Genomic DNA, 26,936 nt, shown 5'->3' on the forward strand with positions numbered 1-26,936 from the left:
AAGACTCAGAAAGTGGTTTAAGCACACCCTGCCCTGGATCACATCATAAGCAGCTGGGTGCCTAGCCATTGAATTATTAGATCCTAAAGTTTACAACTGGATTTATGGCTTATGCAAATTAGTCAGAATCCTCCCCACCCACCAAATCTTTCAGTCAATCTGTAGTAATTTCTTTACCCTGCAGGTTTAACAATCGTCCAAATAAGGCAAGATCAGGTAAACATCAGGACCGGCCTCCCAGCCTCCTGCAGCACAGAGCCCAGAAACTCCTTCCAGAAAGAGGCTGCTCCCCGCTCACGGCAGGTAGAAAGCCCCACCTACCCTCTCCCTATGAGACCTGCGTAGTCCAGAAAGACCTCATTCGGCCAGCCTGATGCCGGGCAGCCCCAAACTCCCTGACCCTTAAGCCCCACGTGACACGCAAGTACTTGGTGATCACAGAAGCAGCGATTTCAAAATCCGAAGGCCTGCGAAACTGTGGCATAGCTCGTCCTCCTTTCCCGGAGACAAAAAGGTGAGGCCTCACTAGAAGGAGTTTCTTCACTGGAAAAAGGAGGAAATCCTACTTCTCAACCTTGACAGGGAGGCACTTCCCCTACACCCCCAGCCGGCCCTTCCCATCACCCCGCAGGAGGGGGTTCCCATCCTCTCCCCTCCCCCTCCCCCCCACCGCAGGGAGCGTGCGCAGATGAGCCCTCCGTGGAGAAGGGAGGGGCGAGGCGGCAGGGCTTCAGGTGAGCCGAGGAGGTGAAGGACCACGGTTCCTCCCAGCTCCATTCCCCCACGCAGAAATTATCTTCTTGCTTTTCTTAAATATAAATGAGACCCTCCTCTCTCTACTTCTCCCACCCCCGCCAAAAGAAGGGGTGAAGGAAACCCGATCCGTGGTTCTGCCCAGAGGGGCTGGGGATAGTGGCTTCGGCTTCTATGGTGGGACCACCCCGGGGGAGGAAGGTGACTTGGAGGCCTCCTGGGGGTCCGCTTCCCGTGTTCCACAGCTTTCTGACCCACCTCCGAGCTGGGTCGGGGCTGCCTGGCGGTTGCCATGGCGACTGGCTGAGGCCCTGAGCCTGTCCCTTCTGGACCGTGGAGGACAAGGCAGAGGGGAGTCGGCAAAGTGCAAACAGGGTTGTTTCTGTGTTTGTTTACAAACTGCTCAGATAAAAAGCAGGGACTTTCAACAAAATGAATCCAGGCCCATCTTCAGTGTGGAAATGTGTGGTTGTTTATTAAAATACTTGTGTTCTTGAGAATGGAACTATTTTTTATATATATATATATATATATATATGCACATTTATAAACAGACACTTTTAGGTATATCTATAGGTAGACATAAAAACACAGGCCTTGTAACTTCTTTTTTAAAATGGAGTTTTTATGGCCTCTAGTGGGTAGGAGTCAGACCCAGGTTTGAAATCCTACCTCTGTTTGCTTCTTTCTGAAGCCAATTTACCCATCTGTAAAACGGAGGAAATAGTTCACTGCCCTTTTAGGGCTGTCGTGAGGTCTAAATAAGATGTTTAAAATGAGCTTGGCACGGGCCTAGCACACAATAAAACACTAGTAAATGTTAGCTGTTACTAATAACTGCGTTACTGTTACTCAGCACTTAGTAAATGTTAGCTATTATTGTTAATAATTTCACTGTGGTTACTCACATAGTAACCAAGCACATTCTGTCTATCCATGGGGCTTTGGGGAAGTTCTGACGTCAGGTTGTCTTGGTCATTTTCAATGGTGTCTTCCCGGAGAGCATCAAACTGCCAGAGATGGTTCAATCAGGTAATCGTGACAACCAGAAGTTAGTCTGTGAAAAAACAGATTATGTTTAATGCTTATATCCACTAGCACTGGTACACATGAGGATGGGAAGAGACCGAAGTTTCTAGAAAGATATTGACGAGTAGATTCTTACGTAAAAGGAACTCTTTTAACTGTTTGACGTTATGTCTCTTATAAAAGTGACAACTGACAAGGAGGAAATAAACAGATACACACACACACACACCCCTACACACCTACGTGAGGTATGCGGTTTCATGGAAGGATATTGAGAATGCTGTAGTCCAGAAAGGAAGTAAATACTTTTCCATCCGGGTAGTGGGATTATTCAGTAATTCAGCAGCAGCAGTGGGTGGACGGGTTCATGCGGTCAGGCAGGGTGGACCCAGGAGACATCAGGAAGTTGGGCCAGCTCCAGTTTATGTTAGGCAGCAACTTGAGGGCACAGACTGTGCTCACCTGCGCTCACCTGTGCTCCCCTCACCACCACCCCCCCATAGCAGTGCCCGGCACATAGTGAGCCCTCAATCAAAGAAGCTTGTGATCGTGGTGCTAGGTAGCATTTTGTAACAGAGTTGTACTTTATGCAACACTTGGGAAAGAAAAAAAAAGGTAAAGTATATCAATTTCTCATTCTTCTTTTATTCTATCTTGTTTTTTTTATTCTCCTTAAATCAGATTCCATTTTCCAGGGGCTCTCTCAGTATGTCAGTTAAATAACTATGGCTTAGTGTGTGCTGGGGCCCTGGTCATATACTAGGGGTTATGAGGAAATGAGGGAAGAAAAAATACAGACCCATTTGGGGCAAGTTTGACATTAATCCATGCTATTTAAAAAATTACCAAAACTATGATATCTGATGGCTACATGTTAGTGCCTCAACCTAGAATGGACGTCCTTTCCGCCTAGTGAATAGGAAGGTTGCTTCTGTGTTTGACATTACCTGTCACCTTGCTCTGGCCAGTGGTAGAGGTGGTGGGAGATCCCGTGGTACAAGGGGCTGCACCTTCTAGGCCTAAGGATGGATCAGTCTCCCTGAGCAAGGAGCAGGTGGGGAGGCTGCAGGCCGCTCTTCCCAGAGTCGGGCTCACCCTACCCCACCTTCAGGAGGTCGTAAGGACCAAATAAGACGGTGAGGATGAAAATGCTCTGGAAACGGCAGATGCTGGAGAAATGTAATGTGTAAGTTGAACTCACATTTTTAATTCACTGATTGTAGCAAAGTCACACACAAATACCTGGGAACCTACCTCCCCAAATAAAGAAATGAATGAAGAAATAAAGAGAATCACCGCGGACATCTGAGTGCAGAGATCTCTGTCCACACCTCAAATCCGACTCTGTAGAATTTGGTTATAGAGAATGAAGAGTTACTGGGCCGGTGGGAAGGAACCTTAAGACTAAACACCTACTACCACATTGCCTTTTAGAACGGCCGGCCTGGGCCTGCTCTCTCCAGCAGAGTGACCGATTCCTGCTGCTGCCTGGTCTGCTGTAAGTCATTTCTCTTCTTTGCTAATTTGCTGGGCAAAACAGCGTCTCCTGGTGCCTTTACTTTGTACTTCCTTGATTATTTGTGAAGATAAGCACTTTTCCCTACGGCTCATTCTCCATCTACATTAGCTGTTGTTAACTATTTAGATCACTTTTCTCCAGGACACCCTCAGAGATCCGTGTATGTCAGTTCTCTCTTTCTGAAATGCAAGACCCACCTGGGTCTTGTTTCTCTACCTGGGGAATAGTTCTTCAACTTTACCCAGATGTCACCTCCTGGGGACGCCTTTGCTGGCTGCTTCAGGCCCCTCTGACCACCCCTCTGGCTGTGCCTGTTGCCCTCCTTGCATAGTTGTGACTTGTGTTTCGGGGTCAGCCTCCCTAAGGGCCCCAGGGCCTTGACCCCTGCAGTCTAGCGCAGAGCCTAGGCTCGGATTATTAAAAATTACTAAACGCTCTTGGCAAATTGGGGAAATACAGTAAAGTACAAAGAAGAAAGTAAAGAGGACCACTAACCCCACCTCCCAGAGAGAGGTGCCACTGCTGGTGGCAGTGGTGCGCGTCCTCCCAGGCTTTTTGAATGGGCATGTATAATGTGTGAACTTAATTGAAGTCGTTTAATTTATCACTTGCCATTATCACTTACCATTATGGGGTGGCACGTCCAAACTTCTTCAAAAGTGTTTAAAAGACTGAAAAGTATGTCACCTTAAGGATATACCAAAATTATCTTGACTCAATCAAGATTTGATAAAAGAATGAATGGGAACGTTTAATACAAGTCTGAAGGATGTAGGGGGCGTTACCTAAGGAAATTGTACTCCATTGTGTTACTAAGAAAATACCGTTTCAGGTGCCTTTTCCGGGTACCTCATTCCCCCCTGCTCTGGCATGACCCCTAAAAGCCCTTTCTCAGCTCTGGGTGCTGGCCCCTCCTCTATGCCTCTGGCGTACCTGCTTGTCTGTGTGTACAGGCCCAGAGGGAGCTTTAAAGTACAGTCCCTTGGTTTACAACACATATTTTACCAAACCACACCTAGGCTGAAAAGTATCGAGCCTTGCTGAAGACCTTATAAAAATATTCCAACTTGGTTATCCTATTTATCTGCACAAGCTCAGCTGAGGGGTGACTCCCTAGTTGATGGACCGGCTTCCTATTTCCCTTTCCCTGACCTGCTATGACCTTATAGGCTTAAAACTAGGAGGAATTTACAGCGCATGGGCTCGGGCAACACGTGAGCTCCAGAGGGGAGCTCCACTGCCAGGAACACTTGGCTGATGGAAGCAACAGTCCCTGCATTCGGTGCAAGCCCCTCTAGCAGCCCCGCTGGAGTCAGGGTCCAGCTACGCCCAAGGCACTCAGGCATCCTCCAGCGACCACTCCCCTCACCCCAATACAGAAGAAAAGCAAGAAAGCTCTCAACTAGGAAAAACTGCCAGGGCCCTGGAAGCAGGGACCTCTGCCCACCGCCCACCTGTCTTACACGAGCAGTTCGCCAAGGACCGCCCTCGCAAATGGTAGTTGCCTCAAGTGTTAGGTGTTATCATAGGACTTACAAAGCTCCTCTCCCCCAAATGCGTCCCAACCCGGGTATCACGGGGTCTAAAATCCTACCGCTAACAAGCCATTGCCTAGGCTAAGCACATCGTTCTTTTTTTTTTTTTTTAACATTAACGTTTATTTTTATTCTGTTTGAAAATACACGGCTTTGCCCTTTTTGTGCCTCTTCTCACAGCCCAGAGGCAACTGCTTTCCACTCTTAGCCTTTTCTCCATGTTTCTAAAGACGATAAGTACACCGCGACTTTACTGTCCAGCTTAGACCTCTTGCTCTGCAGACGAGATCTAGCTCTCTGACATCCCCGAGGATAGTTCTGAGTGCTGTTAAGGCTGCTGCCTGGGCTTTTCCCATCCAGGAGAGCCTTGGGTGGGGACAGAAGGGGTGACTCACAGAATACGTGAGTCAGCTAGGGTCGAATCAAGAGATCTGTAGCCCGAGGCGGCCAGAGGCCTGGCCATCTCCTCTCTGGGCCCCTGGGGACCCAGCAGACCTGCTCCTCCATTCTTGGTCAGGCTACGGCTCCTTGGTGTGTGGACTCTTGTCTGCCTGGAATACAAGATGTGCTTCTAATGGGAGGCTCTTCATTCGGTTCTTTACCAACAACATTAGCAATGGAACCAAAAATCTCCCCGGCTCACCGGTTGAGCGCCCCATACTGCTAAAATTCTTGCTTTTTGATCAGTGGAGATAAAATGAAACTCCTTCACGGTCAGGAAACACGTTCTGTTTCCTTATCTCTCTAATAATATTTCATGCTTTTCTGCTTTCTAAGCTGGAGGCATTTTCACGAGCTCTGAAGCCCAGTATCCTCAAAGCTCCCTACAGGGAGCCATCGGCCCGCTTCCGCCCTCCCCAGGCAATGTCTGCTCCTCCCTGGATGCACACACCTCGTGGTTTTCCTGCAGTGACAGAGCTTCTGGGCAGAAGGTCCTTTTTTCCAGTCTTATTTCTCCTTGCAATGCCCACTACTAGCACAGAGCTTGTTTTGCACATAGTAGGTTTGCATTCCTAGTGCCTCTCTACCATGGATGACCCAACCCTCCAGCAGGTGTCAGAGTTACCTCTTTCTTAAGACCAGGGAAAAGGAGGGAGTCTTCCCTGCGAGTTGGGGGCCGTGAAAGCCGACCCTTCCAAGTGGAGCTGTCCACCTGTCTGTCTTCTCTCAGCGCCGCTGGGGCTCACGGACACGCTTGCACCACCTCTCAGATGGGCGCTGAGAGAAGTTCATTGTCTCATGACCTTCCGTCTTGTCTCCGGGCCACACCTGCTGTCCCCTCCCCAGGGTTCCCAATGGTTCCCCGGAACCCTCTCCATTTCCCCAAAACACCTCCCTCTTCACTTTCACAACTGACTCCCTTCTGCGACAAAGGGAACAGAGGGAGGAACCCTCCCCTCGTACCTGCCCACCGGCAAAGTGACGGCTCTCTCTCTGCCCTTTTTCCATCGTCTCTTCTCCAACCCGAGGCTCATTCCTCCTCACATATTCTGGATTCCTTGTCTTTCTGCCTCTGGAAGGACGTGTCATTCAAGCACGCAGCTCCCTTTCCTGGACGTGTCCACACCCACCCTCCCTTCTGGCTACTCTGGGACCTGGGCCTCCCGTGAGAAGGAGCTAATTTCCAGGTCTGGGGCAGGAGGTGCATGGGATGAGCTTGTGAGGACATCTTGTCACCCTAGAAAGCAAGGACACTATCAAAGGTACCCGGGTCACGTCAGAAGGACTCACTGGCCAATGTGATTCAACAAGGAGAGTAACTGGAATGGATGCAAATACAGCGACTGTGGCTCAGCCCACTCGTGCGGAGAATAAAAAAGCAAAACAAAGGAAAACTCATGGCTAACTTTTGAAGAACAGTAGAAAGCCAACTCATTATTTTGACAAGTGGCAAATAAAGGAATTCCACGTGTATCCTGCCTCTCCTATATGAACCGTGCTGCAGAGTTAACTAAGTAACTGATGAGGGGAAGTTTCTCTTTATAGAAGTAGGCTAGCAAATAAAAAAGAAACAATGAAATTATGATGTCCATTTCACAACTATGAGTTCTACTTCTAATGAATTAATGAACTTAGGCAAGGAACGTCTAAATACGGCAGATGACCAGATACCAGATGCCTCACTGGCTTGAATCGTCCCGAATCTGATCAAGCCTCGGGAGCTCCTTGCCAATTTCAGGTAGTACACAGGAAGCACATAAAGAATATGCTCGACCATATCACAACGATGGGGTCCGCACAATGCAAAGCGTGGGAGACTCTGCAGGAAGAACAGCCTGGCCTCCGTGACAACAGCAAGAAATTGCTTAGGACAAAGATGCAGGGGAATCTCCAGATGGAGAGATCTAGGAGACACATCAGACAACACATGTGTGGACTGTTTGGGTCCCCATCCAAACATAAACTGACAGAGTGAGACCATTTATAGGGCACTCAGGGGAGTGAGAACACGGGCTGGGGATCTGATGCTATTATGGAATCATTCTTGCTTGGGGAACCCTCATGATGGTAGAGTGATTATGTTGAAAACTGTATCTTTTAGAGATACACACTGAAACTTTACAGGCGAAATATAACGTCTGGGATTTTCTGCAAAATATCCTGGGGCAGGAAGTGGGTCAAGACAGAGGAAACAAAATCGGTGGCGCATTGATGAAGCCAGGCAGTGGGTACCTGGAGCTTCGTTCTAATGTTCTCTCGACTTCTGTCTACGCTTGAAAATGCCCACGCACTTCCCTGGTGGTCCAGCGGGTAAGACTCTGCACTCCCAACGCAGGGGGCCCGGGTTCGATCCCTGGAGGGAGAACTAGATCCCCCATGCACGCCGCAACTAAGACCCGGCACAGCCTAAATAAAGAAAGAAATATTAAAAAAAAAAAAAGAAAGAAAGAAAAGAAAGAAAGGGAGGAAGGAAGGAAGGAAGAAAGAAAGAAAGAAAGAAAGAAAGAAAGAAAGAAAAAATGTCCTTGCGTTTAAGCAATGTCCTTCCTCCCCCTGAGTCCTTCTCCAGCTTTGGGCCCTTCACTTCTCCCCAGTGCAGCCAACCTTCCTGAAATGGTTTTCTGCTCTCCTTCCTCACCCCCACCCAGGCCTCTGCCACCCCCCACCCAGGAAGCTTCATGACCTCCAGGGTGAGGCCAGTAGACAATGACTTCCTTGCAGCCTCCAGCTCCACACCCACTCCCTCCCCATCAGCAAACACTGCCTTGCTGGGGCTTCCTGGACATCACACTCTGGCTTTTCCCTCTGCTCCATCCACAGCTTCCAGGCCCTCCTCCCTGCCTGGCCCTTAGATACTGGCACCCCTGGGGGCTCAGCCCTAGTCTCCGGCCCCAGGCAAGCTTTCTCCTCCCCTGCTGTCTGTACCAGGCCTCTCTCACCCACCTAGGATTCTTCCAGAGACTCCAGACTCACACATCCAACCCCAGTTAACAGCCCCACTGAGACACCCCACGGGAACCAACGCTCAACAAGTATAAATTAATTCCTTGCCCGCACCCTGCCCCTCAAGTCTGTCTGTCCTTCGTCTGTCGCCTCGCTCCACGAAGATCCCGCCATCCAGCTCGCTGCCCAAGCCAGACAGCTGGGTGTCATCCCAGCTCTGTGTTCTTTCTCTCACCTCTTGAGCCTTCCTTAAGTCTGTGCTCCCAGACAACCATCCTCGGGCCAGATTGCTGCCAGGGTCCTCAGCCTCCCCCCTCCCTTTCCCTGCTCCGTCCTCGCTCCCCATACCAGCCTGCGGGCTTGTGTCCACGCTGTACCCCCTCTGCACAGACCATGTCCCTTCTCTTCCCCGAGCGCTCGGCCAACTCCTTGTATGCTGCTGAGATGTCACCTCCTGTGACCATCAAGTCTGGGTCAGGTGACCCTCTTTTGCACCCCGTGTCCCCTACTGCAGTGTGTGACACAGTGCTGTGATGATCGCTGGTGACCTGTCGTCTGACCTCTCCACTAGCTGGGAGCTCTTGGCGGGGAAGGACCACATCTGTCCTGGGCTGCACTGCGTCAGGGGGGCTCCCCCGGCCTCCGCCCCCCTCCTAGATCAGGGCAGTTGGAGGGCAGGAGGGGAAGTGGGGCTGCAGACTCCCTGCTTCTTCCCCGCTGCTGCTTCTCTACCAAAGTGCCACCCTGGCCCAGGGGGTCCCTCTACAGCCTCAGCGCCCTGGGTTCCAGTAATGGCTCACTTCCCTGGCCTCTTCAGGCTTCGGGTGCCAACTTCCTGCTGCCTCTGGCCTGGGAGTGCCTTCTCCACCACCTGTTCAGACTTATTTAGCCTCGTAGTGGGTTAAATAATGTCCCCCTCCGGCCCCGCCCTGCCCCGCCCCACAAACTCATGTCCCTCCCTGAAGCTCTGAACATGACCTTACTTGGGAATAGGATCATTGCGGATACAGTCAGTTCCGTTGAAGTCCTCCCGGAGTAGGCTACAGCCTAAATCCAACATGACTGGTGTCCTTACAAGAGGGGGGGACACAGAGACACAGACACACGGAGAGATGATGTGAACACAGACAGGCCAGGTGACGACAGAGGCCTATTAGAGCGATGCACCTACAAGCTAAGAAACACCCAGTATTGCCAGCGACGCAGCAAGCTGAGAGAAGGGCACGAAACCCGTTCTCCCCTGGAGGCTTCAGAAGGAGCACGGCCCCGCCAGCATCTTGATCTAGACCTGTGGCCTCCAGACCTGTGAGACCATAAACGTCCATTGTCTTAAGGCCCCCAGTCTGAGGTCTTTGTTATGGCTGCCCCAGGACATGAACCCAAGTCCCTTCCGCTCTTGCCCTCGCCGCAAGCCTCTTGCTCTGTGGATTCTGCAAAGGCAAGGCCCCAGTTGACTGAGGCCTCAGTGCCTGGCATGCTCTGGCCCCGGTAGGCACCCAAGACACATCTGTCGGATAAGAGTGAATGTGCCTCTCATTTGGTCTGTTCCTCTTGTTCTGAAATAAAAATCAAAATAAATTCAAAGCAAGCGTGGAAGTCTCGAGTTAAAGCAGAGGCCCGGCCAGGCAGGTGTGTTGAGCGAGCAGCCCCAGGTCTGGGCACCTTGGACTCATCTCTCTGGAAGCCTGGCCATGGGCTGTGGCAGCGGCAGCCTGAGGGCACACCTCCACCGGTCCCCACGCTGTGTCACGAGTTCGAAAAGCTGGATATGAAAAGTTCAACTGGGTTGGAAATTCATTTATTGATTCGCACAAGAAATGTCAATATTACACCTAGAAAGAAAAGGAAGAGTGTCAGATTCTTAAAAATAATTTCAACTTTTGTGAAATCTGTGTGATTGTAAAAAAGACTTTAAAGTTATCGTCTACCTGCGTCAAGAAAGAGTCTCCAGGGTGACATCCCAGCTGTGCCCCGTCCTGAGCTTGTGTGCAGCTATTTCAAGCATAACACCCGACACGATCATCAAAGCAATCGCACGTTTTCGTTTCAAAATGTGAACCGTTTTATTTGGAGATTTCATACAAATTTACTAACTTCCCTGATCCATTTTTAGGTGTTTCTTACCATCATACGAAAGATTAATATAGAAACTAATATTTTCCAAAAGATTAATATTTTAATCTTTGTAAAATTCATAGATGAATATTTTCGGCAAGTATTAAATAGACCACCTGAGGTCTGTCTGGTTTTCCCCAGTGTGCCATACAAACATCGTCATTTTCTAGGTGAGAAGTGGTGTGGAAACGTGGAGCACCCCTGTGCTGAGTCCTTCCGCACCTGTTCATGCAGCTGGCAAAGGTGGATGAGACCTTCTGAGTAGGGCAAGGCCCCGAGAACCCCTCCAGTCCCAGGCTAGGGGCCAGGAGATAGATTTAGAAATAACCAGTACCAGTTTGGTGTGCTAAGTCAGGAGCAAGAGGTAACTACAGTGCCCTGGGAAAGCAGTGAAGATGGCCTGAGAGAACAGACAAACACCTGACCTGGGTCTCGAAGTCTGAGCTCACTAGGAAGAGCCGGGGTCTGGAGGGCTAAGGCAGAAATAGCCACTCAATGTGTGAGAAAGTCCTGGAAACTAGAAGAGCGGTCCTGAGCTTTGGTCGTGAAGTCAAGAGTGGGTTAGGGTCTTGTTTTCCAGCTACTAAGGACTGAGGCTCTTTCCTGATCCGGAGGGGGCTCTTGAAGGGTTCTCATCAGGAACGCCAGGGTCCCATCTGCTTTAGGAGGGCGATTTGAAGGGCTGGAGGAGTGGATTTGGGTGGGGAGAGCTTGCAGGCAGGGAGGCTGATGCTCAGGGAGAGAGGAGGAGCCCGGAGCAGAGCCTGGGGTGGGTGCAGAGCAAGGTGATCTGGAGAGAGAGGTGTGCCAGGCTGGGCAGGCTTGCATCACCATGGATGGAGAGTTGGGGAAGGGAGGGAGGAGGACTGTGAGAGAGGAGGTCTGCGGAAAGAGACCTCGCCAGGGGGAGGGAGAAATCAGGAGGCGCGGGCCACCTCCCTTGCAGGATGAGGGGCCAGCAGCCATCCTGCGGGCTACAGTGAGGCTGGCCAGTCTCCTTCCTGCACTGAGAACGCTTCTCAAAGGCCTACAGAAGCGATGCATTTGACACCCAACTTAGCCAACGGGAAAGGATAGCAGGGTGTCCCCAAGCGCAGGCCTGGCAGGGGAGGTGGGTACCTGCCAGGAGGCTGTGCGCACTCTCCTTCTGACCTCTTTGGGCAGTTACTGCCAGGCCTTGGATTGGTTTTATTTATTAACATCTTTACTGGAGTATAATTGCTTTACAATGGTGTTAGTTTCTGCTTTATAACAAAGTGAATCAGCTATATGTATACATATATCCCCATATCTCCTCCCTCTTGCGTCTCCCTCCCACCCTCCCTATCCCACCCCTCTAGGTGGTCACAAAGCACCGAGCTGATCTCCCTGTGCTATGCGGCTGCTTCCCACTGGCTATGTATTTTACATTTGGTAGTGTATATATCCATGCCACTCTCTCACTTCGTCCCAGCTTACCCTTGCCTCTCCCTGTGTCAAGTCCATTCTCTACGTCAGCGTCTTTATTCCTGCTTGGATTGGTTTTAACTTTAAGCATTGTTTTAACAAGGGGGAGACTTCTTCCTGCAATTTCTTCTGCAAAACATGCTTTCTGCCTCACTGGGCCCTTCCAGGGAGGTGATTTCCTGGGAGCTGGGCACCTAGGCTGGATTTAGATGCCATGTGTCTACCGCGGGTGCTTTGCAGGTACCCCAGGAAAATAATCAGGCTTGTGGGGGGCGGTGCCCGGTCACTTTTTGGCAAGAAGTGAGCGTGGGATTCGCAGAACACTGTTCCTGGGTGAGGTGGGAAGCCTGTTATGGCACCGGGGGAGGGTCCGTCTGGTTCAGGTGACTGAGACCCAGTGAGGTTCTCCAGCACAGCCACGTGAGGGGCGTGTCACACACACACACACACACAGGTGTGATCAAAGATGGTTCACGACAGCCGATCGTGGGCCCCATTTTCACTTAATACGAGGCTAGTCTCATGAGTCTGACCCCTGAGAGGAGGTAATAAGAATAATGTCCAGGAGACCAAGGCTGCCCCCCTTTAGTGCCGGTCCTTTCTCGGGAAGCCCGGCTCCGCTGCTGTCGGGGAGGACTTACCTTGAGGACAAAGGGTCCTTGGGGAGCTCTTCTTTGGTCAGTTTCGAACTCAAGCCCGAGCGCCCGCAGGCAGGTGCAAGGAGCGGGGACCGCGGGGAGGAGTCCTGAGCGGCGGTGGCCCGGGGTCTCCTCGTGGCGGCGTCCCCGCCCGGCCTCCCCCGGGCTGGCTGGGCCTCTGGGTGCGCTCCGGGGCCGCGGGAGGACCGGCGAGGGGATGAGTCGGAGGGGGAGGGGCCGAGCCGCCGCCGCCGCCGCCACCGCCCGGCCGGGCGCCCCGCTGCCTCAGGAAAGTGAAAGGGCCGCCGTGGCCTCCGCGCGCCGCCCCAGGAAGTCGCGAGCAGGAAGCGCCGGCGGCGCCCGGGCCGGGCAGCGGGGCGCGGGCCTGGGGACGCAGGTGAGACGCGGGGACCGGGAGGGGGCCGGTGGGGAGTGGGCGGCGCGGGGACCCCCTCCCCACCGCCCGCGCCGGCCGGGCCGCGGGACTCGGGCGCCGCGGCCGAGCGACACCTGCCAGCGGGCGACGGGCGGGGAGGCCGGGGGTCCCTGCGCCGGGCGTCCCTGCGCCGGGCGCGCGTCTTTGTGCTCGTCCGGGGCGGAGGCGTCCGGCGGGCCCCGGGCCCGGGGCGGCCCTTGCAGCGGGCGGGGGCGGGGCTGGAGGAGCGGCCGGGCGCCCCCCGGACCCGGCGAGCGGACCCCGGAGGAGCCGGTGCCGGGCCGGCAGCCGCCCACCGGAGCCCCGGGCGGGGGCGAGCCCAGCCGTCCTCCGGGCCTTTTCCCCGGCCGGGCAGCCGCGGTGACAGCCCAGCCCGGGGCTCGAGAGGGGAGCCCCGCGCGGGGTGGGCGGCGCGGCGGGACGTGGGTGTGCCCGCCAGTCCTCCTCCGGGACGGGCCGCCGGGGAGGAGCCGACGCCAAAGCCGGCGAGAGGCTCGGAGCGCCGGCTCCCTGGGCCTTCGGCTTGTTCGTCTGAGCAGCTGGCTCCCGGAGCCGGTGAGCCTCCTGGAGGGATTTTACTGGACTCAAAGCCCCGGAAAGTCACCCGGCTTCGGGGCCCCAACCGTCAGGCTCTTTTTTCCAACACCCCCCAGCCGCCGGCCCTCCCAGCCTCTGCAGCCACGCTGCTGATCCTGGGGACCTGGCGACCTAGGACTGCGACCAGGATCCTGGAAGGGCCCTCTGCACACCGCCAGGTTTGAATTTCTCCGGGTGGAATTCCAAAGCCCGCCTTCCCTTTATTCTCCCTGAGCTTTCTGTCTGGAAAGTGCCCACCTGCCCTTGAATCTGAATTGTGTGAGGATGTTCGAGTTGGTAACTAGATTAGATCTGCCCCTCCCCCCATGGCTCCTTCTTTAATGTCCTTTAAGGTCAACGTTGAGAACCCAGGGCTCTAGACCTCCAGTGTCTCACCATGTGGTTTTGGAACGGTATTTGCAGGTTCTGTGTCGTACCCGCCACCTTGAGGTTCTGTTTGTTGGTGGGAGAAAGTAGTACAGGTAGAGGATTCCTTTTTGTATTTAAGCCCAGGAAAGAAATACTGGCTATTGTCATTAATTTTTAATATTGCTCACAGCCTTTAAAGCACAGACCATACAAAGTGTTTTCTCTGAAAAGGAAGTTGTGTTTCTCTCTCTCTCTCTCTCTCTCTCTCTCTCTCCCCTAAAAGAAAGATGTCTGAAAACTTGTTTGGGGAACATGCTTTCCCGCCGCCCCCTGCATTTGCCTTAAAATAAGATCTACTTTGAAAAACCTTGCCTTTAAGTAGATTCTTGAAGATGCGCCTGGGGCTGCTTTGATTACTGACCACAGCGCTTCACTTGTGGGAAGACCCTTTCAGTGTTATGCGCATCATTGCTTTTGAGACTCATTTTCGTCTCCAGCGAGTACGGAACTGTTCCCCAGGTAGTATCTGAGGGTTGGGCTCCAGAATGTGTATTGCCCTCAGGTCATCCCATTTTATAGTTATGTAGTTTATAGACTAGGTTGGGCACTTCCGGAACATGGGTATAAAAATGTGTATTTTCGATTGTAAGAGAGATGCTCTAATGGGGTGTTTCTGAAGTTGCTGTTTTTAACAGTAGAATGAAACTGGGTATTCTGACACTTTTCCCTACTGGAGTGGTGACTTCCAAGGGTGCCTATTAAGAGCCGTTTTTTTTTAAGTACGTTTTCTTTTTTATGTGCTTGGATTATGTGCCAAAAACGGGGCTTAAACCAAGTGATCTGCTCCAGTTCTGCCGCCCTCTCTTTGGAGGAGACCTGCCCAGAGGAAGCAGGTTGGAGGGAGGAGGGCACTGAGGGAAACTGGACCAACCTGAATTTGCCCCACAGCGTCCATCCAACCCAGATCAGCCTCCGGGCCTCTTCCTCGACAAGGCAGTGGGGCTCACAGGAGAGCACGGAATTTGTCACTGATGACCTTGGCGGTCTTGACCGGCTGTCGCTGGAATGATTTTCAGTGGGCACCGTCCAGGCTTTGGAGGAAGGGGCCTCATTAAATAGAGCTCTTAATGTCCTACGTGTAAAATCTCTATGTTTACACATCTTAATTGCATTTACGGTGAAAACTTAATAGCGCTTGAGTTCACCCATTTTACAGAGGTAAGAACCATGGTTTTAAAAGGAAATCAAGATTTTTTTTTTTTCCTGCTGACTTTTCCAATGTCTTCTGGATTTCTTTTTTTTTAACATTACAGGTTTTACCAGAATTGAATTGAGGTTCATTGATTAGTCGATGTAATAGATGGCCATAGAATATTTCCAGATGAGCTGTAGGTACCTAGAGAAGCAGCATCTGGACAGAGGAGGAAAGTTGACTCTGACCATCCATTTCCAGGTGCTGTAAAACTTAGACCAAATCCTTTACTCTAAAGGAATCACTCAAAGATTGTTTCTCAAAGTATATTTAGGCCCAAACAGGAGTCCACTCATTCTGAGCAGAATTTTAGTAAAACGGTTTTTTTAAATCTAGAGATTTGAGCAAAAACATCGCGAAGCATCTGTGGAGCTTGGTTCAGCGCCTCTGCTGACCGCTCGCTCTGTGCTGGGTTCTGAACCAGGGGATGGGGACCAGGTGGCTGCCTGCAGCGCTGGGCCTTCCTCCCTGATTTCTACTGAGAGCGATACCAGCTGCTGTTCACTGAGCATCTCCTCCACACCGGGCTCTGTGCTGAGAGCTGTCCATGGATCACTCATTTCCTCTCTATAACAACCCTAAGTAGCTGCCATCATCCCTGTTTCTTAGCTGGGGAAGGTGAGGGAGTAGACAGTTGGTGGCGTGCCTGGGATTACCCAGCCCAGGGTCAGCTGTCGGGGCAGGTGGCACTCCGGTGGGATGAAGAGCTGCGGCTGTGACACAGTTAGGGCCCCGGTGGGGTGTGGGTGCAGGCCGAGTGGCCAGGCTGGCTGTCCAGAGCAAAGCTGTAGTTCCCCTGGCTGGAGCAGAGGGGCCTCAGTGCCTCACTGAGAGGAGATGGGGGGAGTGGGGAGGGTGTGAGAGCTTGGCAAGGTGCATTTTGAAAACTCACTCTGGAGGGACAGCGGGAATGAACGTGGGGAAACTTTTAATTGGGAAGACAGGCACTGAGGAATAGTTTAGTTCTTCTAAATCGGAACTATTTGCTATTACTTATCTGTTCTCTCAAGGAAGTTGCTTAAAGACACTAAATACATTTCAGCTTTAACTCGAGATAAATGTTTAGTCAAAAGTAGCTTTCTTGAACAGCGTTATATAACCTGTGACTTCTCGATAAGCGTTAAGGTAGAACAGTGCATGCTTCTGCATGCACTGTGTGACTTGATGCATGGGCCCCAAAGATTCCTTGTCACCGAACATAGGAGAAAAACTGAAGAATGGCACGAGTCGTGAGGTTGGCTTTGGGACAGGAGACCAGGCCTCCCTGCGCCTTCCTTCCCATCTGGCTCTGCCTTCAGCCCTGACTGCAGAATGGGGCCGTTTTGCAAGGCCTCTGAGGTGACCACAGGTGTGAGAAACGAGGTGGCACAGACGAGCTGAAGTTCATTCCCACGGCATTACGTGCATTTAGACTCCACTGCAGAGCCACAGTCAAATGATGGGCTTCGTGACCTGCCACCTTGTCCAGGCCTATGTTCCTCTCTGTTACTGTGGCTCAGACGTAGCCCGGGACACAGCTTGGGGGAATGGAGCACGGCCAGTTCCCTGGCACCCTGGTGACTGAGCACCTGGTGCGACCACGGGGCACATATGGGTCTCCTGTGAATATGAATGTTAGCTCTATAGAGTACTGTGATTGAGAGTGAACAGGTTGATCTCAGGAGGGCTTCCAGATAAAGAGGAGTTCAGTGGTTCTTTCTTTTTTTTTTTCTTTCCACTGTCCATCTGTTTATTATTTGTTTTTTTTTAACATCTTTATTGGAGTATAATTGCTTCACAATGGTGTGTTAGTTTCTGCTTTATAACAAAGTGAATCAGTTATACATATGTTCCCATATCTCTTCCCTCTTGCGTCTCCCTCCCTCCCACCCTCCCTATCCCACCCCTCCAGGTGGTCACAAAACACTGAGCTGATCTCCCTGTGCTATGCGGCTGCTTCCCACTAGCTGTCTATTTTACATTTGGTAGTGTATATATGTCCATGCCACTCTCTCACTTTGTCACAGCTTACCCTTCCCCCTCCCCACGTCCTCAAGTCCATGCTCTAGTAGGTCTGTGTCTTTATTCCCGTCTTACACCTAGGTACTTCATGACCTTTTTTTTTTTTTCTTAGATTCCATGTATATGTGTTAGCATACAGTATTTGTTTTTCTCTTTCTGACTTACTTCACTCTGTATGACAGACTCTAGGTCCATCCACCTCACTACAAATAACTCAATTTCGTTTCTTTTTATGGCTGAGTAATATTCCACTGTATATATGTGCCACATCTTCTTTATCCATTCATCCGATGATGGACACTTAGGTTGTTTCCATCTCCTGGCTATTGTAAATAGAGCTGCAATGAACATCTTGCTACATGAATCTTTTTGAATTATGGTGTTCTCAGGGTATATGCCCAGTAGTGGGATTGCTGGGTTATATGGTAGTTCTATTTGTAGTTTTTTAAGGAACCTCCATACTGTTCTCCATAGTGGCTGTACCAATTCACATTCCCACCAGCAGTGCAAGAGTGTTCCCTTTTCTCCACACCCTCTCCAGCATTTATTGTTTCTAGATTTTTTGATGATGACCATTCTGACTGGTGTGAGATGATATCTCATTGTAGTTTTGATTTGCATTTCTCTAATGATCAATGATGTTGAGCATTCTTTCATGTGTTTGTTGGCAATCTGTATATCTTCTTTGGAGAAATGTCTATTTAGGTCTTCTGCCCATTTTTGGATTGGGTTGTTTGTTTTTTTGTTATTGAGCTGCTTATAAATTTTGGAGATTAATCCTTTGTCAGTTGCTTCATTTGCAAATATTTTCTCCCATTCTGAGGGTTGTCTTTTGGTCTTGTTTATGGTTTCCTTTGTTGTGCAAAAGCTTTGAAGTTTCATTAGGTCCCATTTGTTTATTTTTGGTTTTATTTCCATTCTTCTAGGAGGTGGGTCAAAAAGGATCTTGCTGTGATTTATGTCATAGAGCATTCTGCCTATGTTTTCCTCTAAGGGTTTGATAGTGTCTGGCCTTACATTTAGGTTTTTAATCCATTTGGAGTTTATTTTTGTGTATGATGTTAGGGAGTGTTCTAATTTCATACTTTTACATGTACCTGTCCAGTTTTCCCAGCACCGCTTATTGAAGAGGCTGTCTTTTCTCCACTGTATATTCTTCCCTCCTTTATCAAAGATAAGGTGACCATATGTGCGTGGGTTTATCTCTGGGCTTTCTATCCTGTTCCATTGATCTATCTTTCTGTTTTTGTGCCAGTACCATACTGTCTTGATTTCTGTAGCTTTGTAGTATAGTCTGAAGCCAGGGAGCCTGATTCCTCCAGCTCCGTTTTTCGTTCTCAAGATTGCTTTGGCTATTCCGGGTCTTTTGTGTTTCCATACAAATTGTGAGATTTTTTGTTCTAGTTCTGTGAAAAATGCCAGTGGTAGTTTGATAGGGATTGCATTGAATCTGTAGTAGAGTACAGATTCTGGGTAGTAGAGTCATTTTCACAATGTTGATTCTTCCAATCCAAGAACAGGGTATATCTCTCCATTTATTTGTATCACCTTTAATTTCTTTCATCAGTGTCTTATAATTTTCTGCATACAGGTCTTTTGTCTTCTTAGGTAGGTTTATTCCTAGATATTTTATTCTTTTTGTTGCAATGGTAAGTGGGAGTGTTTTCTTAATTTCACTCTCAGATTTTTCATCATTAGTGTACACAAATGCCAGAGATTTCTGTGCATTAATTTTGTATCCTGCTACTTTACCAAATTCATTGATTAGCTCTAGTAGTTTTCTGGTAGCATCTTTAGGATTCTGTATGTATAGTATCACGTCATCTGCAAACAGTGACAGCTTTACTTCTTCTTTTCCAATTTGGATTCCTTTTATTTCTTTTTCTTCTCTGATTGCTGTGGCTAAAACTTCCAAAACTATGTTGAATAATAGTGGTGAGAGTGGACAACCTTGTCTTCTTCCTGATCTTAGTGGAAATGGTTTCAGTTTTTCACCATTGAGGACGATGTTGGCTGTGGGTTTGTCATATATGCCCTTTATTATGTTGAGGAAACTTCCCTCTATGCTTACTTTCCGGAGGGTTTTTATCATAAGTGGGTGTTGAATTTTGTCGAAAGCTTTCTCTGCATCTATTGAGACGATCATATGGTTTTTCTCCTTCAATTTGTTAATATGGTGTATCACGTCGATTGATTTGCGTATATTGAAGAATCCTTGCATTCCTGGAATAAACCCCACTTGATCATGGTGTATGATCCTTTTAATGTGCTGTTGGATTCTGTTTGCTAGTATTTTGCTGAGGATTTTTACATCTATGTTCATCAGTGATATTGGCCTGTAGTTTTCTTTCTTTGTGATATCTTTGTTTGGTTTTGGTATCAGGGTGACGGTGGCCTCGTAGAATGAGTTTGGGAGTGTTCCTCCCTCTGCTTTATTTTGGAAGAGTTTGAGAAGGATAGGTGTTAGCTCTTCTGTAATCAGTGGTTCTTTCTTACACATCATGTGAAGTTCATTTCAGTGACCTTTGAACAAGCTGCCCCCCACCCCACCCGAGGACGGATGCTCTACCCCTACCTGGTGGCTCTCGTGGTGGGAGCGCCCTGTTGCAGGCAAGTCCAGCTCTGCTGTGGGCTGGGTGACCACACCACGTGCGGTTACTTCTGCCAGGGCCTCCGACGGTGCCATTGTCAGAACACTTGACTTTTCCACCCCTCCTTCTCCTTGTAGAGAGCCGAGCCTCTGCTGGAAGGAAGAGGGGAGGCGAGACCCCACAGGACACCCCTGCATGCTTCCCAGGATTAAGAACCTATTTACGAAGCATCTTATTTCGTGACCGAAGCTCCACGGTCAGTGAGACGTAAATGGCCCCACTTCCCCCCGGCATTCGCTTCATCGTCTCGTTCTCCAGGGATCAGTGGTAAGTCCTTGGGCACGGTGCCCCCTGCCCCCAGTTTCATGATAAAACGCACGTGAATGACCAGCCTCCCTATAACTGTTGAATGGTTTATTGGTGGTGGAAACGGTGACCAGGAACACGGCTGAGCTGTCCATCTTTCGTTCTGACAGTGACAGACAGACTGAAAACCTTCGAGGTTTTCAGTGGTTTCTGGTCCACTGAAGATAATCCTGGCCCCCACCCACAGAAAAATGACCACTGACTACTGGCAGGATAATAAAAGGGCTGTGGGTGAAATAAGTATATTAACTCTGAGCTTAGTGAGTGGCCTCGCTGGGTCAGGACTTTCAGAGAGAAAATGAAATCTGAACAAGTTACACGCAGATCGCTTTGTGTTCTGAGAGCGCCTGGTGTGCTCTGAGAAGCTTTCTCACAGGAGATTCGTGAATCCCACACTCCTTGGAGCAGGCGGATGGTGAGGGCGGAGTGCAGAGCTGGGCTGTCTAGTCTCTAACCCACACTCTCAGTGGGTTTTCTCCCCTGCTGATCTCTGTTGGGAAGGAAGAATTGTTCCTCTACCCTCATAGGTTGAATGATTGGGGGCATGCGAATTAAACTGACAGAAAAACAGATTCACAAGAGAAAAGACAGATTTAACCACGTATGTGTGGGGGTTCACAGAAAAACGTGACTCCAGGGGGCCTTAGCATTTGGGGATTGTATACCATCTTAATAGGGGAAGAGGGGCAAGAGAAGGGCGCTTTTGGGAGAACAGGTAACTTTTTGGAAAGGTAAATGTGCCCTTAGGAGACTAGCTGAGAGCTAGGATACCATTGTGCCAATGGCTGTTTATGTGTGATGTGGGCACATCCCGTTTCTGGCATTAAGACTCAGTCTCTCCTGGCTGCTCCCAGGGGAGGATCTATGACAGCTGAGTTCTTTCTCAGAGGCTCTGCTTTTAGGCAGATAAGCGATTTCAGGACTCACGTGTCTTCTGCTCAAAATAACACTGATGCTGCAGTAGCGTGTTCTGAATCCCCTCAGCTCCGTCTCACCGGCGCACTCTTGGCCTCCGCACCTTTTGCAGCTTCTCAGGCCCAGGCTGGTGGGTGGAGCGCCCACAGGATCTCAGGTGTGACTTCAGACATCTGGCTCTTTCCACAGCAGTTCGCTTGTCCACTCGTCTCCCGTCTACTGCTAATCTAGCCACAAGTGGTTCCCTTTTATTTAGCGGGTGTTTATCTTTCCCTTGTTTTGAAACTTTATTTTGATACAATTTCAAACTCACAGAAGAAAATAAGAATGCTACCGGGAGCTCCTGTAGAACTCTTATAATCACAAATTCTATTTTTTTTTTTAAGGTTGAGACCTACAGAGATAGAAAGGTGCTTCTCACACTTCAGTGTGCCTGGGAATCACCTGGAACATGTTAAAATGCAGATTCCCGCTCAGTAGATCTGGGTGGTGACTGAGAGTCTTCATTTCCCGGGTGATGCGGTGCTTTGTGTCCATAGACCACACTGTGAGTTGCAAGGAGATAGCATATCTGTCTTCATTTCTATTCCATCTCTACCTCAGACCTGCTCTTTGACCTTGAAAGGTTATTTAACCTTTCTAGATCTCCGCTTCCTTAGCTGTAAAAGAAGAGAATTAGCTTTTCTTCTAACATTCCTGGGAAGGACATTTTTTTCTGTTTTTCTACCCAGCATGCGTTGCCTCTTCCTAACAGCACTTTGATTTCCTTTGGAGAATTGACTTCCCTCCTTTGTGTGCAGGTGTGATAGGTAGGTGAGTCTCGGGATTTTCCATCCCGTTATGGCAGCCCCGTGACCTTCCGCCATAGCCCAGGTCCAGCAGGAGGCAGGAGAGGACCTAAGGTGGGCTACGGGCCTCTCTCTCCTGGGACTTTCCGTCTTGAGTTGAGTGAACCTAGGGCAGAGGAAATGGTGAATCGCCTCTGGTCCAGCTGTGGGGGGCCAGGTTCAACTGGCAGACAAATTCTTAACATTTGTCCTCATTTGCTTCTCCCCCTACTTTCTCTCATCTGTGTGTGTGTGTGTGTGTGTGTGTGTGTGTAGATGTACTTATGCACACACACACACACATTTTTTCCTGAACCATTTGAAAGCAAGTTAAAGACATTATGCCCTCTTATTTCTAAATACTTCAGTATGTACTTCCTGTGAACAAGACATTTTCATATAACTGCACACAAAGATCAAAATAAGCAAGTTTAACACAGATATAATGCTATTATCTAATCCACAGTCCATACTCAAAATTATATCAAATGTCCAATAATGTCTTTTATAGATTTTTTTTCCCTGGGCCAGGATCTCGTCTGGGGCCACACTTTGCATTTAGTTGTCCTGTGGGTTTAGTCTCCTTTAATTTGCAACTGTTTCTTGGCCTTCCTTTGTCTTTCATGAGCTTGCCATTTCTGAAGGATACAAGCCATTTCTTCTATAGACTGTCCCTTGTTTTGTGTGTGTCTGGCATTTCTTCATGGTTAGGTTCAGCTTATGCACCTTTGTCAGGAATAACAGAAGAGAGACAGCTTCTCGCTGATGGTAAAGGAGTTACGAATATTGGTGGGGGGGGGCACAGAATGAACCATGTGGTGTTGGGTTGGAATTAAAGATATCAAGAAGAACTGGAGAGGAAGTAGGGGGAGAAATGTGTGTGTGTGTGTGATGTGTGTGTATGTAGTGGGTGTGTGTGTGTGTTGTGTATGTATGGGGGCGGGTCATGTGTGCGTGTACGTAAAATGCCCTCTGTCTGCCCGCTGAGGGGCCCTGGGAATAGTAACACCCCGGCAGCAGTGAGCACACCCGGTGCTGGATCTCAGTTTCTCTGTAACGTTTTCCACTGAAGGAGCCAGTCAGGCATCCTTGGAGGCTGCATCAGCACTGGGCAGGGAAAGTGAGATGAGCCTGGAATATCTTGTGCCAAGAAATAAGGAAGTGCTTAAAAATGAAGGGGCGCCCACTGGCCCAATCTGGGATGAGATTTGAAATAAACGATACCGGTAATGGATTATAGCCCATTGAATGAAACAAGCATCCAGTGAGTCCATTCTGCTATAACTAAATAACACATAAAGGGGAGGAAGGAAAGCTCCTTCCCGCAGTAGAATGCCAGCCACTAAGTAGAGCAGGAGTGTCCAAGCTGGAGCATCGCCATCTGAAACCATCAGGGCTGCTTGGTTTAGGCCAGGATCATCAATGGACACACACGACGGGGGGAAGGTTGGAGGAACAGGATATCTATGTAACCTCAAAGTACGTACCCACAAACTCCTTATTGACTACTAGAGGGAAAAACGAGCTCCTCTGAGGGGCGACCACGCAGAAAGCCCCTAAACCAAGCGGTCAGTGATAACATTACTGACGTCGTGGCCCTCCTTTAGGGTGCTCTGGAGAGACACAGTATGCCTCTTTTCCTTGTTCCTAAATTAAGGATGTCTTCTTACTAATTTCTGTGCCAAACGATACTGTTCAGTGATCAGTGACTCTCGTCTAAAGAACTTTTTACTTATTTGCATATGACCGAGATAAATAACACTCAGATAAGGAAACAATATTCTCCCTTGAGTCTCTGAATTGTCTGGGGATGCCTGCGGCATTCTAGAGCATTGCTGAGGAAGCTTTGAAGGTGCCTTGCTGAGATAGGCTTTTTTTGCTAGAAACTTGGGGTTAACCCAAACACGATTCTTGTAGTATTGGTGGATACAGAGAATGCTATCTATTGTTACAGAAAGCAAGTGGAACACTGATGAAGTAAAGGTTTAAATCATTCATTTTTAATTGTATTTGCTTAATATCCATAAGCCTATATGTAACGCAAAGCAGAAATTAAAGTATCGGATTGTATTCGTTTCCTGGCGCTGCTATAACAAGTCCACAAACTGGGTGGCTTAAAAGAACAGAAACTGGGGCTTCCCTGGTGGCGCAGTGGTTGGGAGTCCGCCTGCCGACGCAGGCGACACGGGTTCGTGCCCCGGTCCGGGAAGATCCCACGTGCCGCGGAGCGGCTGGGCCCGTGAGCCACGGCCGCTGAGCCTGCGCGTCCGGAGCCTGTGCTCCGCAACGGGAGAGGCCACAACAGTGAGAGGCTCCCGTACCACAAAAAAGAAAAGAACAGAAATTAATTTTCTCGTGGTTCTGGAAGGCAGACGTCTGAGATCAAGGTGTCGGTAGCGCCGTACTCCCATGGAAGGCTCAAGGGAAGCACGCTTCCTTGCCTCTTCCCGTTTCTGGCGGCTGCTGACGGTCCTAGTTTTCCTTGTCCAGCTCTACCTGCATCACCACGTGGCCTTCCTCCCTGTCTGTCTCTGTGTCTCCCCCTGGCCTTTTGTAAGTACACGGAGCTGGATTTAGGATCTTAGTGGATTTTAGGTCGTACGTGAGTTAAGTATGACCTCAACGTAACTAATTACATCTGCAAGACCCGATTTCCAAATGAGGCCACATTCTAAGGTTTATGGTGGACATCAATTTTTGGGGGGACAGTATTCAACCCACTGCAAGATGGATAAAAGGAAACAAATATTATCCAAAGTCCTTGCTTCACAAGTGATAAAGGAAGAGGGTGGACGAGGATAGAATTACAGAATGAGAAAGGGCTTCTGGAGGATTGTTGAATCCCCATAACCCAGGATAACCCTGCAGAAGTAAAAAGTCTGCTCGCTCGCCCGGACGGGGGTATTGCCATGGCCGCTAGGAAGGCACCAGCCCCACAGTGGTTTAAAAGTGACCAGTGGGGCTGTGTTTAGGCCTTCCAGAAGTGGAAAGCTCAGCCTCTAGCTGCTGGGTCTTGCCCTCTCCTCAAATCCTACACAATAAGATGAGGAAAGAGAGAGGAAGGATTTGAAAACAGAGGGAGTAGAGTTGGCCTGATACTGGTGAAATGAAAGGTCGGGTTCCTCTTTAGGAGACAAACATTCTGTGTGTGTCTAGGAAACTCCCGGTTTGCAGGGTAGGCTGACCCTTTGCCCTGATTCTGCAGAGCAGGTCCCTCCAAGAACCCTGCTAACTGGCAGGCCGGTACTCTTCCCAAAGGGGCTGATTCATGAAGGTGTTTCACCTCCACCCAAAACTGAACTGAAAATGTCTGGAGGCAGGTTCTCCACTCTGTAGCCCTCGGTGTTCTCTGGGCGTCCACGGCTGTGCTCCAGCGTGTGGCATCCCCCAGCACGGGGCGGTCATGGGAACTGCTTCCGCCCCTGCAGGCTCTGGGCAGGTGAGCATCCCATGCAAGACCGCCCGCTAGACAAGAAGGCGAGGACCCGGGAATGGCTGCTGGGTTCCAATAACCTGGACAGCTTGACAGCCTAGGAATGAATGCAGGTGTGTTAGGGCCCCAGGGGTCTTCAGACCTGATTGAGGCATATGGACGAGCTCGTTATTTCGGGGTTTATTTATTCTATTTAATAAATGTATTAAATGCACTTAATAAAACTAGAATATTTATAAGTGGAATGTTCTGGGTAGAGAGTGGAGACCATGAACCTGAGGCCCATTTTCTTTTTAAGTTTATTTATTTTATTTTTGGCTGCGTTGGGTCTTTGTTGCTGTGCGTGGGCTTTCTCTAGTGGCGGCGAGTGGGGGCTACTCTTCGTTGTGGTGCGTGGGCTTCTCATTGCGGTGGCTTCTCTTGCTGCGGAGCACAGGCTCTAGGCACGCGGGCTTCAGTAGTTGTGGCACGAGGGCTCAGTAGTTGTGGCTTGCGGGCTCAGTAGTTGTGGCTCGCGGGCTCTAGAGCACAGGCTCAGTAGTTGTGGCGCACGGGCTCAGCCGCTCCGCAACATGTGGGATCTTCCCGGACCAGGGCCCGAACCCGTATCGCTGCATTGGCAGGTGGATTCTTAGCCACTGAGCCACCAGGGAAGCCCCCGAAGGCCCATTTAAGTAGACCTGCTCTTTCCAAATCCTTGTGAGCTGGGTGATGATGAAATTCAGTCTCCTGGCCGATGGCACACCTGTAATCTGGTTGTATGTAGCATCCTTGAGGGCTCCACATCCTCTCAGACTCTGATTTGGGAGGGGCTGGAGGTAACTCAGACTGAGAATATTTTCTTACTCCTTGTGGAGATGGGAAAAGGGAGCTGTGTACCCAGATGGGGGCCGATCGGGGTCCCCCACAGTCCACACTAGCCCTAGCAAGTGGGCATCAAGCAACCAATGAGTCTAGCTATGGGCTGGAAATTCGGGTGTTGAAAGTTCCAGTGGCCTAGAACCTTCGTAAGCTGGTGCAGAGGAGCAGGGGGTGGGACGCGGAGAGCTTCCAGCAAGGAATTGAGAGACCTCCACCCCCTGCCAAAACGGATGACTTGCAGAAACACAAGGACAAAAGCCTAGACTTTTGTCACAGGTCCACTGTACTTGCATAGTCTGTGTTCTTTGCGATAGACGACACACTCACTTGGTTATAGTTTCACTTTTTTCCTACCTGCTCATTGGCAGGGGCTCGAAGAGAAAAATCCTAGGAAAACCATCAGTAAATGTTTCCTTGATGAAGTCGGTGTGGTGTGCCCTCGCTAAGTGCAGGTGTTCCAGAGGTTGACAGTTTGAGTCCCACGGTACTACCAAGCCTTTTTTCCCACCTGAGATATGAACTTTTGTTTAAAAGCTGGCAATATTTGTTTGACTCCTGCCTTTTCTGGTGGCCAGGGAGCCAGACACCCTCAGGAGTCTTCGTGTTAGTTAGTCCAGAAAGCTACCCTTGAGAAGTAAATCACAACATTGGAAATGTGGGTGGGAGACAGGAGGAAGGTCCTCTCCTCATCGAGGGCCTTGAATGAGCCGCCTCCCCAGGGGCCGTGGCCCCCCTGCAGCCCCTGTCTGTTCTGTCGCCCCTGCCTCCGCCTTGGGTCATTACGGGTTTAAGCCCGCACGCAGTTGGAAGGTCATTGGCCTTTGCAGACCAGAACAGGACGGGTTCTTCAGGGTTAGGGGCCCCAAGAACTTTTTCCTTCTGACCCGTTG

General features: G+C 49.9%; 1 protein-coding gene across 11 annotated transcripts in view; it reads left to right on the top strand.

Annotated features, from left to right (window-relative positions):
• The first annotated feature begins 3,216 nt into the window (after positions 1 to 3,216).
• Positions 3,217 to 26,936, top strand: part of SLC37A1 (solute carrier family 37 member 1) — an 86,061-nt gene continuing 62,341 nt past the window's right edge. For 2 of the 11 annotated variants that reach the window (XM_032629765.1, XM_032629772.1), the window contains exons 1-2: positions 12,556 to 12,816; positions 19,782 to 19,971. In XM_032629765.1, the coding sequence (XP_032485656.1) occupies positions 19,916 to 19,971 (56 nt within the window). In that variant the 5' untranslated portion in view covers positions 12,556 to 12,816; positions 19,782 to 19,915. Of the gene's footprint in view, positions 3,281 to 12,555; positions 12,817 to 13,215; positions 13,611 to 19,781; positions 19,972 to 26,936 lie in introns of those variants that run through there. The other 9 variants (XM_032629767.1, XM_032629768.1, XM_032629774.1 and 6 more) reach the window with 9 other exon arrangements.

This window comes from Phocoena sinus, chromosome 4 (genome assembly GCF_008692025.1).
Source record: "Phocoena sinus isolate mPhoSin1 chromosome 4, mPhoSin1.pri, whole genome shotgun sequence".
In the NCBI taxonomy this organism is placed as follows: domain Eukaryota; kingdom Metazoa; phylum Chordata; class Mammalia; order Artiodactyla; family Phocoenidae; genus Phocoena; species Phocoena sinus.